This window comes from Pithys albifrons, chromosome 7 (assembly GCF_047495875.1).
Source record: "Pithys albifrons albifrons isolate INPA30051 chromosome 7, PitAlb_v1, whole genome shotgun sequence".
NCBI lineage: Eukaryota > Metazoa > Chordata > Aves > Passeriformes > Thamnophilidae > Pithys > Pithys albifrons.
In genome coordinates this window covers 5,152,735-5,168,194 of record NC_092464.1, presented here as the reverse complement: position 1 = coordinate 5,168,194, position 15,460 = coordinate 5,152,735, and the positions used below count along the sequence as shown (strand labels likewise).

The 15,460-nt window shown below is 40.5% G+C and overlaps 1 protein-coding gene across 3 annotated transcripts in view; it reads right to left on the bottom strand.

Annotated features, from left to right (window-relative positions):
- CTDSPL (CTD small phosphatase like) overlaps nucleotides 1-15,460 on the bottom strand; it is a 77,588-nt gene that overhangs the window by 25,249 nt on the left and 36,879 nt on the right. For all 3 annotated transcript variants that reach the window (XM_071560669.1, XM_071560671.1, XM_071560670.1), the window contains exon 2: nucleotides 2,959-3,113. In XM_071560669.1, coding sequence (XP_071416770.1) covers nucleotides 2,959-3,113 — 155 coding nt within the window. The remainder of the gene's footprint in view (nucleotides 1-2,958; nucleotides 3,114-15,460) is intronic.

Genomic DNA, 15,460 nt, shown 5'->3' with positions numbered 1-15,460 from the left:
AGAGACAGAATGGACCATTCATTACCAGTATTAGAGTCACACTTGGACAAGCAGCTGCTCTGTGAGGAGAAGGTTTAAAAGTGAACTCAATACTTTAAAGAAGTTTTTGGGCTTTTTTTTCCCCTAAGAGAACAGAAGTCAGTGCTGAAAAAAATTGTTTATTCAAAACCATGCTCAATTTGGTGTTTCTTCCAATCCTGTGAAGAAGTGACATGACACTTGACGTGTCAAGCATCATCAAGTCACATCATGAAGCACTGATTTCATTTTTTCTAATACAGTCAAATAAAAATTAAGTCACGCAATGCAATTACTCTAAACAAATTTTCAGAACTGTGTTTTCAATTACTTTGTAAAATACTCTCTCCCTTTTGAACAGGTCAGCATTTAAAGAATCAAGATTCCTAATTAAAGGGAAGGCACATCAACTTCAGCTTCAAGAGTATGTCAGAAGCAACACAAAATAAAACACTGAATTCCTGTGAAACCAGCAGAAGTTTTCCCCATTCTTTCCTTTCCTCTGAAGTCTTTATCACCAGTTTTCCTGTAACAACTCCCCTGAACAGTAAGAGAGAAGGAAAGTACATCCAAGCCTTTTTATACTTGTTGCTAGTGGCAACTCTTTAACATTACTGTGCAATTCCCTTTGTCCATTTTTGAAGGAAAGGGTCACAACACATGAACTGACTGGGCCATGGCCAGATTTGAATTGTGATGTGATAAATAATTAATAGAACATATAAAAGAGATAGCAGATGTAAGTAACAGACCATTTGAGCAGCAGCTCATCAGAATTTAAACTATTCTAATCTGGTAGTGAGAATAATGCAAAAAAACGTTGTAATGAAACAGCAGAGGGACTTAAGCTGTGTGTTGTCAGCCTTGATTTTCTTTCCTAAAACAGGTAGTTTTGTCATTCCTGGACATTTCATTTCACCAGTTTAGAAACTGAGGCCCACTCTTGCATGTACTTTCCCCCATTACCTATTTCTCAATCTAGACAAGATGCTCAGTGTAACTCCATCAAACTCAAGCAGCCTGCACAGTTCTGAAACAGCTCTCGTGGCCAAAAGCACCAGCCTGACGGTGCAACAATATTCAGACATATCCAAAGAGTTTCCTACTTACACAGTGTTGGCTTTCAATAAAAACAGCACATAAAAACACATACAAAGCTTATCAGTCTTTAATAGTGCATTTAAAATAGTAATGTCATAGATTTATTTGCACTCAAGAACCACCTGAAAGTTCAGCTATACTTGATTTCTTCTGCAGAGATCTAAGTATCTGAGTGCCTTTCATTCAATTAAAGAAAACACACTCTTTAATTAAACTCTCTTCAACGTATTTTGATCTCGTAATTCTGCAAATGCTTTGATTTGTGTCTTGGTCTTGTGTACAAGTATTGCACAACTCCAAAACTGCTCACTGAGGCAGCAGAGGGAGGATGGAAACTTGTGTGAACACACAAGCAATCACTCACTCACTCAAGGCAAAAGATTTATTTAGAAAGTAGTTAAATGTTTTACAAAATGCAATCTGGAAACTACAGACCACGTTAACTCATGTTTTCTATAGCAAAAAAAACCTTTATGTGTTTCTTTCTAATGAGCTCCCATTTTCTCTCAGCTGTAGTTTTGCCAGTAGCCTCACTTCTGCATATTTTCCATTCCCCAGCATAGTGGAAAGGGAAATTTAATAGTTTCCCATTCCTCTTGTTCCTCAGATGAATGTCTGTGTACATGCTACACACTACTCAGCTTTCCCTTCAGCACATCCAGGCTGGATTTCCCTCCTTTCAGTCAGAATGTACCCTGGCTAGCAGAAGAACTCTAAAAATACATGTACAATTCCTCCTCCTGGCAGAATTTTCAGTGCACTTCAGCCCTGTGTGAGCAGTTCCAGCACAAACTGGTACAGCTCAGACTTTACCTCTACACGTACTCTCAGTCCCCAGCACTTTAATCTGCTTTCCCCAGGCAGCTCCTCTGCTCTTTCTCCTGAGCTTTTCACAATTCAAACATAACCAAGTTAAATTCACACCAGAATAAAATGAACTGGACAAGGCAGGTAAGGAATCAGCTGGATCAGACATGAAAAATTACGTGAAAAGCAGAAAGACAGAAACATCTCCATTTCTGCTATTATGGATAAACATATATCTGCAATTTCAAAGTCCTGGAAAACTGTATGGAAAGATGGTATTCCTATATTTGCCATATTGAGCTGAAAATCTTCAGTTCATAACACACTCTCAGTGTTATCAGATTTAAAAACCACATATAAAGTCATTAGTATTGTGATTTTAAGAATCATAGAATCATAGAATATAATTACTAGAATTCAATGAAAGTAACGTGTTGCTGTTACAGGGATGCTTTGAAGTGCTAAAATTTCTATCAATTAATCTGATTTGTTGGGTAAACCAAACTTAAAACCTGGAAAAATAGCTAAATGCTGGTATTTCTGGACTCAGCATTATTAAATGTAAGTGAACTGTTTAGCAAAGAAGGTCCAAATAATGGCTCTCCTCCTTATTGATTTGGTTTTCTGTCATAAGAACCGTTTTAAGTTATATTTAAAAGGTTCAACTGAAGGTTCCACTATGCTCTAGTGGCCACATTTTAACCTTCTTGTATTCAGGAAAGGGAACCAAAGCTAGAGACAACTGAGAAGCTGAAATTTTATGAGAAGTCTATTATTTTTAGTGTCTTAAGTCAGGTTATTAATGTTGGTTTTTTATAAAATAAACAGTGCCAACATTCCCTGTGGAAATACTAGTTTTAAACTACAGCTGAAGAGACTATTAGCAATTCACCAGCAAACCAGGGATTTTTTTCTGTAACTCACAACAGGTTTCCCTCATGGAGAACAATTAAGACAAACCTTTGGAAGTGCAGAGTTAAACCTTGGTTACAAAAGATCCGTATGACAGTAAAATTAAGATCAAATCCTGACCTTCTGAAGTCCTCCATTCTCCTCCACCAAAGGAGGCAGAGCACTGGTGCTGTTGGTGGATGGTGGTTCGACATTGTAGTCACGAAAGCAGCAGAATAAGGTGCTAAAGATACTTCGACTCCTCTGCTTCTTCAAGCTGATATTACATTGGGACACTGGGGGGAAAAAAGGCAAAAAAATTAAATTCATGTGGTACAGACTTGGTTTTCCAGACCACAACAACTCAAATTAAGATGTGTATTATACTCACAAGTCTTTAAAAACTCTTAAGATAACCTTGCAGAGATTCTCCATCATACTGAGACCCCCTTCCAGCTAAAGGAACACATTTTTTCCCTTGTTAGACTCATATGGTGATGTTAGCCCAGTTCTAACCAACCTGGATCATTCTGAGACAATACATTGAGAGTTTTCCAAGTAATATCCAAAGCAGATACTGCAATTACACACAACTTGCTGTCAGAAAGTCTCTCTGGACTGAGGAAGCAGAAGATCTAAATAAGAAGAGATGCCTTGAACACCTACTTATGCCTGGGCATAGCTTCCAGCCAAATACACCACCATGTGTGGCACATTTAAAACTCCTGCAAGGGTCAGGAAAACCTCTGAGATGTCTCTGAGTTTCCTCTGTTACTGTTTGACAGTGTTGCTGGAGGACAAGAGACACAACACAGAGGCAATGCTGGGAACTGCACCACTGGCTGCAGAGGGTGTTACTACATAAAGTGGAGTCCTGACCTTGCTTTTCAACTTGCTTATTGGTCCACCAGGATAAAAAAAATACTAAAGTGGTAAAAAATTACACACAGCTCATTGAAAGCAAGTGCAGCATTTTTAAAAACTGAAAACTGCAGATAAAAAGCAGTTTGGAGGAAAGAAATGCACATAAGTCATATAAGGATTCCCCTAAGTTTCAAACAGTTAAAAACACATTAAATAGAGTAATATAGAAGAGTTGGAGAAAAGTTGTAGAATATTTTAAGTAATACTTGATCACCAAATATTATAATGATTTATTGTTATACTTCCAGGTATTACCTATCTACAAGTATTTCTTCCCTGTGCTGGGCAGGAAATCAAATACTTCCCCATCCCAAGGTTAGAGGGTGAGGGAAATTCTCATTGAGTCCCATCACACACATCAATATGTAATTCTCCATCTTTCCTCCCCTCTCAGAGTATCAGGGGGCTGCCACATCCACCTGAATGTACAAATACATCAAGTGCATCCAGGAAATAGGCAACAGAAACACAAATAATAGAATTATTAACACTTTAAGAAAATTTCAGCGGAAGGAGAGGGGTGTGTGTGGAATGGGACTGATCTCCCAGAAGACCTGGGGGATTCCACTGTGCTCTGAAGGTGTGCAGGTTCACAGGTGTGCTCTGACAAGAAAGCCTCTTGGTGCATATTTTGAGTGACCTTTCAAGTACTCGCTGAAAATAGAAACTAAATCTTCTGGTTTTCTGTAAACCCAGCATAACTTAGACCTCAATATTTCTACCTCTCCAAGCACCTGCAAGGTGTCCAACAGTAATATTCTGATCTCCATATGGTCTGTATTTGTGGCCTTTCAGTATGTAACGGGGGCTTACAAAAAAGTGGGAGAACAACCTTTTACACAGACAGTGATAGGACAAGGGGGGACAATTTTATATTGAAATATCAGATATTTAGATGAGATATTAGGAAGAAATTCTTCCCTGTGAGGATGGGCAGGCCCTGGCACAGGTTGCCCAGATAAGCTGTGGCTGCCCCATCCCTGGAAGTGTCCAAAGCCAGGCTGGATGGGGCTTGGAGCAACCCAGGCTGGTGGAAGGTGTCCTTGCCCATGGCAGGGGGTTGGAGCCAGATTGTCTTTAAGGTCCCTTCCGACCCAAACCATTCTAGGATTCTATGATTTTCATCTTTGCCAAACTAGTTTTCAGCCTTAAGGCAATGAGCCATGCTCAGCTTCAGCTATTAATTGCTATTAAGAGCAAAGTGTACCAGCACCAAAAACTAAATGGGTTTTATAGACTGTCACCATTCAAAACGTGCTCAGGTAACAGAATCAAGTCAGAATTGTGCACAGATTTGTGTTTGTCTGTGAGCTCAAGGAAGTTTAAAAGGTATTTGTAAACCCAAACCAACCTAACAGTGCTTATCAATACTCCAGTCAAAGAGCAAACACACACAGACCTCTGGCCATGGTGGGACAAGTCACAGCAGAAGAGTCATTATTCTCAGAATGTCACATTCTGTTTGCAACAACATGGGCTCAGAAATCCCCAAAGAATGCCTGGGCAGCTGGGAAGGACTTTTTTGAAACAGTACTCAAGAAAATTGGTATTGCAAGCACAAGCAAGTTGGTTGCAATATAATCCAGGCGAGGAGAACTCCTCTTCCACATTAAAAATTGAAATATGCTGAAATTAGAACGGGAAGAACAAAGCTGCGTGTCCTGTTCCCTGCAGCTCGTGCCATGGAAACCTTCCTAATAATTTCTATTTTGTTTTCAGCCTCTACTTAAGAATATGAGAGCCAATAATGCCATTTGAATGCAGGTAGAAATTACAGCAGAGTGTTTAAATTTCTAACTCACAGCCTCAGCTGCACAACAGATCAATGGGAACACCACAACTGTTTCAGAGCTAATATTTGTATATTTTTTACTAGGCATAGTAAATTGTCTAAATAAACATTCAAAAACATCAGAAAAAAAATACTGATCCATCCTAACCTTCTAACAACACTTGGATCAAATCATACATTTTAAATCTGGCCACTCCCTTTCACTTACTGAAATATTTGTCCTGGGAAAAATAATCCTTCTTGTCGGTTTTAGTTTTGACAATTTTGTCATTCATAACACAGTGGTGTTTTAAATAGGTCTTTCCACTAATTTACATGTTATTTTAAAGAGATATTCTTTAAAAATAATGTATTAGAGAAGCTTTAATGTGACTTAATAAGCAATAAATTTTGGTTGTAGTAAGGAACTGAAGATCTCCAGTGGCTTTACATGCTGTGAACACACACAGGTATTAACAGATGTAGAAAAAAATCTGCACCATATCTCATTTTTAGCAACTATGACAGTGTTGTGCATCATGGAAAATATTTTCTCCTTCCTTAGTTACACTGAACCACCTGCAATCCATGTGCTGCTTGCTGGATTTGCTTTTCTTAAAGCAGTGACAGTGCAAATATAACAACCACAAAGCTGAAAAGAAGAATTCATGTTGAATCACTATCATAAATTTAGGCATTCTGGATGTGCCAGCAAATTTTAAAAAGAAAAAATTGCAGAGGACAAATCCTGGCATTCCTTAAAAGCTTATGGTTAACACCAGGTAGTAATGATACTGGAAGGGTAAACTGAACCAGCCAAACCTGAGCAGGATCCAGCATATGGAATTTGGGGGGCATTTTCTTCCCCCCCATCTTTTGGAAGTTACAACTTGAATTTCTGGAGCAGTCCACAACAAATTCCTCTTCCATGCCTTTGTCCTATCACATTTTGAACTTGCACTGACTTTTAGTGCCCAAAGCCTCCCAAGGCAGGAAGATCCTCAGTTTAGACACGAGTTCTGCTGCTTCCTAACTCTGCCCCTCCTTGTTTCTTACCTGTCTACAGCCTCTAATTCACCTTTTTGAGCAGGAAGAGAGGGACTAGAACCACACAAAATATGCAAGATGAAAGAAGGGAGAGCACCATTAATTTATACACCCACACAATGCTTTGTTCTCTTACTTTTCTAGTCATTCCTAATACCCTTATTTGAGTTTTACAACAAGTGAGCATTGGGCTAATGTGATTTTTCAGATCTGATTATAACATCAAGATCTCTTCATTAGTGGGTATTTCAGGCATCACTGCAAATGCAAATCAAGAATTCCTACCTCTTCCCATGCAGAAAATGTCACATATATCTACACTTAATTCCATTTATTTTAAAGGCCAGTCATTCAAAATCAAGCTGCCTTCCTACAACTTTTCAGTTCAGTTTTACATCTATATACAGGTGTACATATATGCACATACATCTATATAAAGGTGAAAATACTCAACTCTCTTCCTTACAAATTCTGTCCCTTATTTCCTTTTCCATATTGTTTAAGGTCCCACTGAAGAGGAGACTGCACAGATCCCTGTGTAATTCCTTCCCCAGGGATCTCCTGGAGGTCTGCAAGAGCCTTCAGTGGAGCACTTTTGTCAAGTTATCTGAATCATAGAATCAGTTGGGTTGGAAGAGACCTCTGAGATCATCAAGTCCAACCCTTAATCCAATCCCACTTTCATTACTTGATCGTGGCACTGAGTCCAGTCTCCCCTTAAAAACCTCCAGAGTCGGAGAATCCACACCCTCCCTGGGCAGCCCATTCCAATGCCTGAGCACTCTCTCTGTAAGGAACTTCTTCCTGATATCCAACCTAAACCTTCCCTGGCAGAGCTTAAGCCCCTCTTGTCCTACTGTTGGTTGCCTGAGAGAAAAGACCAATCCCCACCTGGCTACAACATCCTTTCAGGGAGTTGTAGAGAGTGATGAGGTCTCCCCTGAGCCTCCTCTTCTCCAGGCTAAACAACCACAGGTCCCTCAGCCTTTCTTGTAAAAATTTACCTGCAGCCAGGGTCAGGAAAAAAGAGCACAGATTTCCCCTAATTTACAAGCATGGGGGTCTCACCTGTAATTTTCAGGTGTAATTTCTACAGACAAACCACACTGATCATAACCCATTTGCTACCCACTGCTTGTGGGTATGTTAATTCCTGGATTCCCTGGAAGCTTCTGGAATCCAAAGACAGAAAAACCCCACAAGAAGTTCTATACATTACAGGCAAATGTTAGAATAGAAATGAACACCAGAGCATGGGAACAGAGTGATCTCCAGCATCTCCCTCAAAGTCCTGTTGCACAAACCATCCTTTGGAGGCAGGAGGGCTGTGCTGCTGCTCTCCCACCAGGGCAGGTCCAGCAGCAGCACAAGCTACACAGCAAAGGAAAACTTTTTTCCTCACATTCTGTATTCTAATAAGGTTTGGTTCAGGGCTTCTCCCATCAAATTTTGCTGTAGTGGTGTGACATTTTAAACCAGGTACAAGCAACCCCTCACTGCTGCAGGAAGCACCACGGGACAACTGGAAGGCTCCAGCCCATCCCTGTGCATCTAATGAGTGAGCTAATTACTGCTGAGTTTTTTCCTAATTAAATGAATGCAACATCCAGCTCTCCCAAATAATATAATCTGGGTAATGAAGAGACTTTCCACTTACAGATAAACTTGCTAAATGTGACAAAATGAACATCTGGGTAGGGTGAGCTCTGCTAACAAGTTTGTTTTTACCATAGGATGGAAAGAGGAGAGTAAGAGTTAAGTGGTATTAAACAAAGCCTTTCTTCAAAGAAAGCAGTTTTGAAATCTATACATGATTAGAAATGCCTCATTTCTCAAACTTCTTAAGAGCCCATATCTGATGTTATTAGAGAAGTAAAATTTTATATTCTACATGTCTCAAGAGAAAAACAGTTAAGTAGAAAACCATTAACTTGGTTATACAGCTCTTGTTTCTCTGATGTACTGGCCAGGACAGAAAATGTTTTACAATACTTGGTGCCAAATCTGCATGTGATGCCCACATAACTTTGGTTTTAAATGCCATTTGCAGTTTATCATTGAAAGGTTTAACCTTCTTTGCAGAAAATACATCAATAACAGCACTGTCACACACCTGAAACAACCACACACAACTAGTTTAACCTTCAAACATGCACAGCCCAAGCAAATTGTTGGGCTTAAATTCAGCATGATATACCCCAGAATTATCTTAATTTCAACTGAAGCTGGCAACCTTTCCACCCTCAACAGCATAATTAAATAAATGCAAGGTTTTGGTTTTTCCACTGAGATGGTTACTTTGAAGGGAAGAATCCCAGACCAGTTCAGTGAAATACAAATCCTTCCAAATCTCCACCAACCCCTTTCCCAGGCACTACATTAGTTGTTTGCTCTGGGTGGAGCTGATCACATACTTATAGGTAAGAAAAAAAAGCTTAAATGTGTAAGACAGGTGGGGACACCGGGGAGAAATAACCAAGTAACTTGCTTTTATTTTTGAGACTATTTCTATAGGACACTGGGCTTGGAGCTGAAAAAATGTCAGTATGATTTAGGAACTTTTAGGAAAATCTGAATATTACTCTCATTAACCCATTCCACGCTGTTTTGGAAAACAAGCTTGGAAGTTGCACTTGTATGCTAAGATGAAATAGATCCACAAGAACAGCTTATCCCATTCAAAGAAAAGTTATCTACAGGGCATCAGAATACTACAGTTTGCTTTCCATAGCTCCAAAAGTCCCACAAAAATATAATTTCACTTAGTACCTAGGACAAAAATCTTCAGGATGGGTGTTCACTCAAGACAGCTGAAGATGTAGAAACTAAAAACACTTCTACCCAGGCAAACAACGCAGCGAAAACATTTCTGCTGTAGCAGCTTAAAGCTAAAAAACCTTCTTTTGCCCTACGTAAATTATTTATTACACTCCTCAGATCTAGGTGGATTAAATACCTGCCATTGGTTATTGGATGCTCATATTTTAAGGATCAAAAGCAGTGAAATTCTAAAGGCACTTTTTAAAGATACGACTGGGAACTCAGCACTGCTGTCTCTGTACAGGCTGTGATGCCCCATGAAATGCAGCCAGTAGATGTTAAAAACAGCGACTGTCTGTACACAGAAGCCTCTTAACTGACAAGGAGGGATAAGAAACCATGAAAAGGCTCAAAACAGCACAAAACCCTCACAGATCTCAAGGCAAATTCCAAAACCTTAAAGCTGTTGCTACACTTCAGTCTGCACACTGCGGTTTGGTTGGACATGTATATATGATAGTATAACCTTCACATGTGTCAGCTTCTCATAAAAGCCATGATTTAAACACCCCTTGCACTATTCAGAAAGTTAGGAGGGCTGCTAACAGGAAAGACCACGTTAAAAGAAATGCATCTGTCAGAGCCCAACTCTTGGAGTTATTCAGCCCAAAGACTGAAGGCAGATCCGCTGCTTCAGGGGCACACACATTTCCTAATGAAGCTGGAGAGTTAAATATGTTTTAACAACCCAATTAACCTGCTGAACTACGTTCTGAGTGAAACACCTTCAAGCTCCAATTAAACAGTGCAGATTTTGTCTGCCTCCCCTCCTGCTCCAGTGCTTGACAGGCTGACAGGGCTGCACTGAGACCACTTCCAGTTTTGAGAAGCAGCACACGTAGATCTCTATTTCCAAAGGACTCAGAAGGCCTCCCATGACCCAGGAAGGAACTAATTAACACAAAACACTTTCATTTTTGTGCCTGCCACTGGGACAGCCAGGGAGAGAAGATGGATGAGAATACAAAGGAGAAGTTGGGAGATGTCCATCTCCAGTAACTCCTCCAGCAACATGAGCCAGGTAGCTGCTGTGTCTTTGCCTTCTACATAAACAGCTGGATAGTGCTTAAAGTGGAGCTGAATGTGTCCATCCAGCCTTGCCTGTTTTCTCCTTGGAGTTAGAGAAGAATACAAACCGTGTTTGGTACCTTTCCTGCCCTGGCATCCATCCACCCAGCCCATCCTGTGATAGCATCCAGGACAGATGTGTCCTGGTCTTGGAGGCTGACCCATGCACACTCACTGCCTTTTCATACAGGGCCAAGTAGCTGCTGAACACACTAAAAAAGGTTCTGTGAGGATATATAACATTTTTACTGTGTATATATGCACACATATATGTATATACATGCAGTTCACAGTCACATCTTTTCCTACTATTTGCCCCCTTTTTTTTTTTTTGTGAAGAGCCACAGCACTTGGTTCCACAGGAGCCTACGGATAAAAATTCTCAAAATATATATCTGCTTAAAAAATTAAAATAAATAAAATAACTAGCTATGCCCTATCCTTCCATTAGCTGATAGTCTGAAATATGTACAAAGGACCAGAGCTACTAGTGGGGGGGGAAAGAAGATTAAAAAATAGAAAAAACACCCCCTCATCTCACTTTCACACCACACATAAGGCCAGGTCACAGTACTGGAGTTTGGTGCTGACTGGCAGAAGTGATCAAACTCCAAGTTTTGTTTGGGTTTTTGTTTTTGTTTTGTTTTTTGTTTGTTTGTTTGTTTTTTGTTTTTTTTGTTGTTGTTGTTGGTTGGTTTCTTTGTTTTTGGTTTTTTGGGTTTTGTTTGTTTGTTTCTGAACCAAACTATTTCACTTCTGGAGTGAAACTCATGCAATGCAAAAGAGATGCTTCAAACCAGTTTAAGAGCAAAGTAAAATACAGCAAATAATGAAAAAGCAGCTCCAGTGCCACGAGATTGCTATGGTTTTTAACTGGGTGGTAAACCAAGCTGACTGGTATGTAGGCAATGCTGTGGAGATGTATTGTGATACAAAATAAACATAACTTCTCACAGTGACATTATGGAGCCATCCCCCTGTCCCTGTGGTGCTTCAGGATGCTCAATCCTTTGTCTCATCCACATCTATAAATACTAGAGAAGCAACATCCATGCACCAACACATTTACAGCAGTAGCACACGGTGAAGACTGCCTTTAAAAAACATATTTTCTGCAGAAAACTGAAGCTGCAGCATTTCTTGGTTGTTTGGGCGAGGACTGAGCTGTTGGATCTGGAGATTTTCCCAGCGCCGAGGTTTGGAGGGGCAGTTGAACAGGAAATACTGTGCAGTCTGTGCATGCATTACATTCCTGTCCCGCCCCGAGCAGCCGCCAACAAACAAACCTTTCTTCTAGTAAAAGAGAGGGGGGGAAAAAAATACACTGCACAAAGTTCACCAGCAGATGTGGCTTGTGAATCCAACCCAGCCTTTTCTGCTGATAAAAAGAATTCGATGCATTTGCAATGTTGGTGTCACGTCACGGTTTGGTGAAGCTGCATCAGCAAAGACCTGGGAGTTTAAAGCTGCAAGATCTGCAGTGCTGAGGTTCCACATTGCAGAGTGTTTATTTTAGGAAAATTTTGCCAAATATTATTAGCAGCTTACAATCAAGTTGTAGGAGTCAATCAGAACTGATTTTAGCACAGCAGAAAACACCTATTTGCACAAAAGGGGGTTGCTTTATTTCTGTTTGACTCAGCACTAAGTTTGTCTTCAACCACAAAGTAACACACAGAGACCAGATCAGATGTTTGAGTATCCCAACTCCTTCGAATCGCTCCAAAGTTGGGCTCTTTAAAAAAAATTCTGGAAGACATTTAATAACAATTTGTTAAACACTTGGGAGGGAAGGCGAGGGAGAAACAAACAAATGGAAACAGCAGCAGCACACGGGGTCAAAATGGCCTGATCTCCACATTTGTTAGTCCCGGCTGATCCCCTCTGGCAGCAGGAGAGGATCCGAGTCAGGATTGCAAGGAGGCAAATGTAAACAAGTGTGTGTTTATAGAGCAGAAATATGTACAGCATCCGCTCGGCTCTGCCTCGGGTTGTGCTGACGTGGGACACGGTGGGAAAGGCACAAGAGAACAACTCGATTGATCCTGAGCAGCTCCAACTCGGGAAAGGTGGATACGGGTGAGCAACAGGCGGCACCTGGAGCCAACACACAACCAGAGCACTCAACTGTCTGCCCCATCACTAATGCAATTCATAGAATCATAGAATCAGTTGGGTTGGAAGAGACCTCTGAGATCATCAAGTCCAACCCTTAATCCAATCCCACTTTGATTACCAGATCATGGCACTCAGTGCCACGACCAGTCTCACCTTAAAAACCTCCAGGGTTGGAGAATCCACCTCCCTGGGCAGCCCATTCCAATACCTGAGCACTCTCTCTGTAAAGAACTTCTTCCTGATATCCAACCTAAACCTTTCCTGGCAGAGCTTAAGCCCCTGCCCTCTTGTCCTACTGTTGGTTTCCTGAGAGAAGAGACCAATCCCCACCTGGCTACATCCTTTCAGGGAGTTGTAGAGAGTGATAAGGTCACCCCTGAGCCTCCTCTTCTCTAGGCTAAACACCCCCAGCTCCCTCAGCCTCTCCCCACAGCACTTGTGCTCCAGTCCCTTCTCCAGCCTCGTTGCTCTTCTCTGGCCCCGCTCCAGCCCCTCAATATCTTTCCTGAACTGAGGGGGCCAGAACTGAACACAACACTCAAGGTGTGGCCTCACCAGTGCTGAGTACAGGGGAAGGGTCACTACAAATCACATTCAAAGCTGGTTTAACAGCATTAATAATGATAATATAAAAAACAGTCTCTGAACCAATGCTGATTGAACAAAAAAGTGATAAACAAGCTACAGAAAAGCCCTTTGGGAGAGTGTTTTCTTATTACCCATGAATGGACAGACAGACGGACGTCTGCACGTGGCACAGACACACACAGGGACTCTGTAGCCCAAGGCTGCCTCCTCCTTAAGAAGTCATGCCATGAAATCAGTATGAAGTTACTGAAAAGCTGTAAAAGGCCCTTTTTCTGTGCTCCACAGGCACCACAGTGTGTAGAACACCAAGCTACCCACCTGTCACACAGCTGGTACCCAACCATTAATTTTTCGAGGCCAGGAGAGACCCAAACCTCAAGAATACTGCTGGACACCACATTTGTAATCAGCTCACTTCCTTATCAAGCTTTTTCATTTTAATAAATAAATATTTATAAAGGTTTTAAGAGGGTTTTTTTCCCCATCCGTGTTCAAATTCATGACCTGAAGTTGTGAAATTAACCTTTTTCCTGCCTCCTGCCACAAACAGGTTCACTCAAACACAGGTGACAGTTTTAGTTCTTTTTTTGACTTGAAAAGTATAAGACAAGAGGTTCACCAAACCCAAAGGTAGAAGAAATTCCTCTATCTCTTTCCCCAAACTCAAAAAACCCACCACACCTCTAATTAAAGCCTTAGCAAAACCTTGCTCATCTGAGGAGAATAAGCTTAATTTAATTTTCCTAAATATAGCCATAAGATGTTCCCATAGAGACAGCAACATTCTCTATGGTGCTTTTTGCAGCAAATACTTCAGTAAGACATCAAATCCAAGCCATTAGTCTATTTTTGCAAGCTTCCTCCTCTCTTTCCTAGGAACAGAGCTCTTCTCTAACAAATTCATGTTGCAAAAAACATGTTAAAGGGTGCTCCTTTGCAAGGAAAAAGTTTTGTTTCTCCATTTCGCCTCATGAATTTTTCATTCACTCCCTGGGGATATTTTGGGACAGGCTACAATTCTAATTCCTGCCAGGGAAATTGTTCACCCAAAGTTTGCTCCCCAAAAGACACATCCCTAATAGCAAAACCCAAATTAGGACACTTTTTCCTCTGCAGCTCCTTTGATGCCTATTTCCAATCCTCACTTATTTCTCCAAACCCGTTGCTATTTTGTGGATATTCAGTGAAGATCTCAGAAAACACCCTGGGAGAAAGTACCAATGTGAAGCAATGGTGGTTCTGGTAATGTGTTTTACAGAACCAAAGCCATTTACATCATGAAATTTCTGGACAAGATTCTGTCTTATTGGAGTAGGAAACATTCATGACTACCCAGGAAACATTTACCTTCTTTCTTTAGAAGATTAATAGAAGTGGCTTAACTTCAAAGACATTGACTTAGAGCTGTAGTTACTTGGAATGATTACTGTTCTTCTCCATTCCTGACTACCCCTTCCCAATTTTCTCTGTATTATTAATACAGATTTCTCTATATTATGATACAAAGGAATTTGGAAGAACTTTCTCTGAATCACTGTATTATCTGTGCTTTGGTCAGTCTTATAATTTAAAAGTAACAGCTGTTTCTAGCAACTAAAAATACTCTTAAAATCAATTTACAGGCATCCTACAGCAAGTACCACTTAGCTGGTTACTTGAATCCAGAACTTCAGTGAGCAAAATAAAAATATCAGATTTTATCTATAAACTTAATTGTTGCATGTTTAGTTGCAGAGATTTCTCAAGGAGCAGTCCAGGGTACACTGGAGTATCTGCTGGGACAGAACCTGATCTGGAGAAATTTTTGCCCAAATTATTTCTTCTCCAGCTTTAGCTTCCATGGAACAGACTTTATCCAATCTTGGGCTACCCTTCATAAATTCATTTTTCTAATACTTGCAATATTTATGGAAATGTAATAAAAGTGACTATTACAGAGAGAAAAATGTAATTTTATTTGCTGCCTTTTTTTCCTTCAAGCTGTTGCATCCACCCTCACCAGCTAAGCTGGAAAGAATTTTGATCAATTTAAGTTTGCAGTAGAACCTACACATATTCTGTAACTATTTTAAAGCTGAAGTAATTACAGTATCAACCACTGCGGGTTTGCAGTTCCATGGAAGTGACACCTGCAGAACTGAAGCTCTGCCAGGTATCTCTGACAAAAAATTGAAGCTGTAACAGAGCATCTATTGTTACACACTAAGTAAAGAAGTGAGGAAAAAACCCCACAGAATTACTGAAGTCTCATTAATAATTTGCTAAAGTACCTCACTGGTGCTGCAAGAGCCCTCTCTCCTTGGCTTT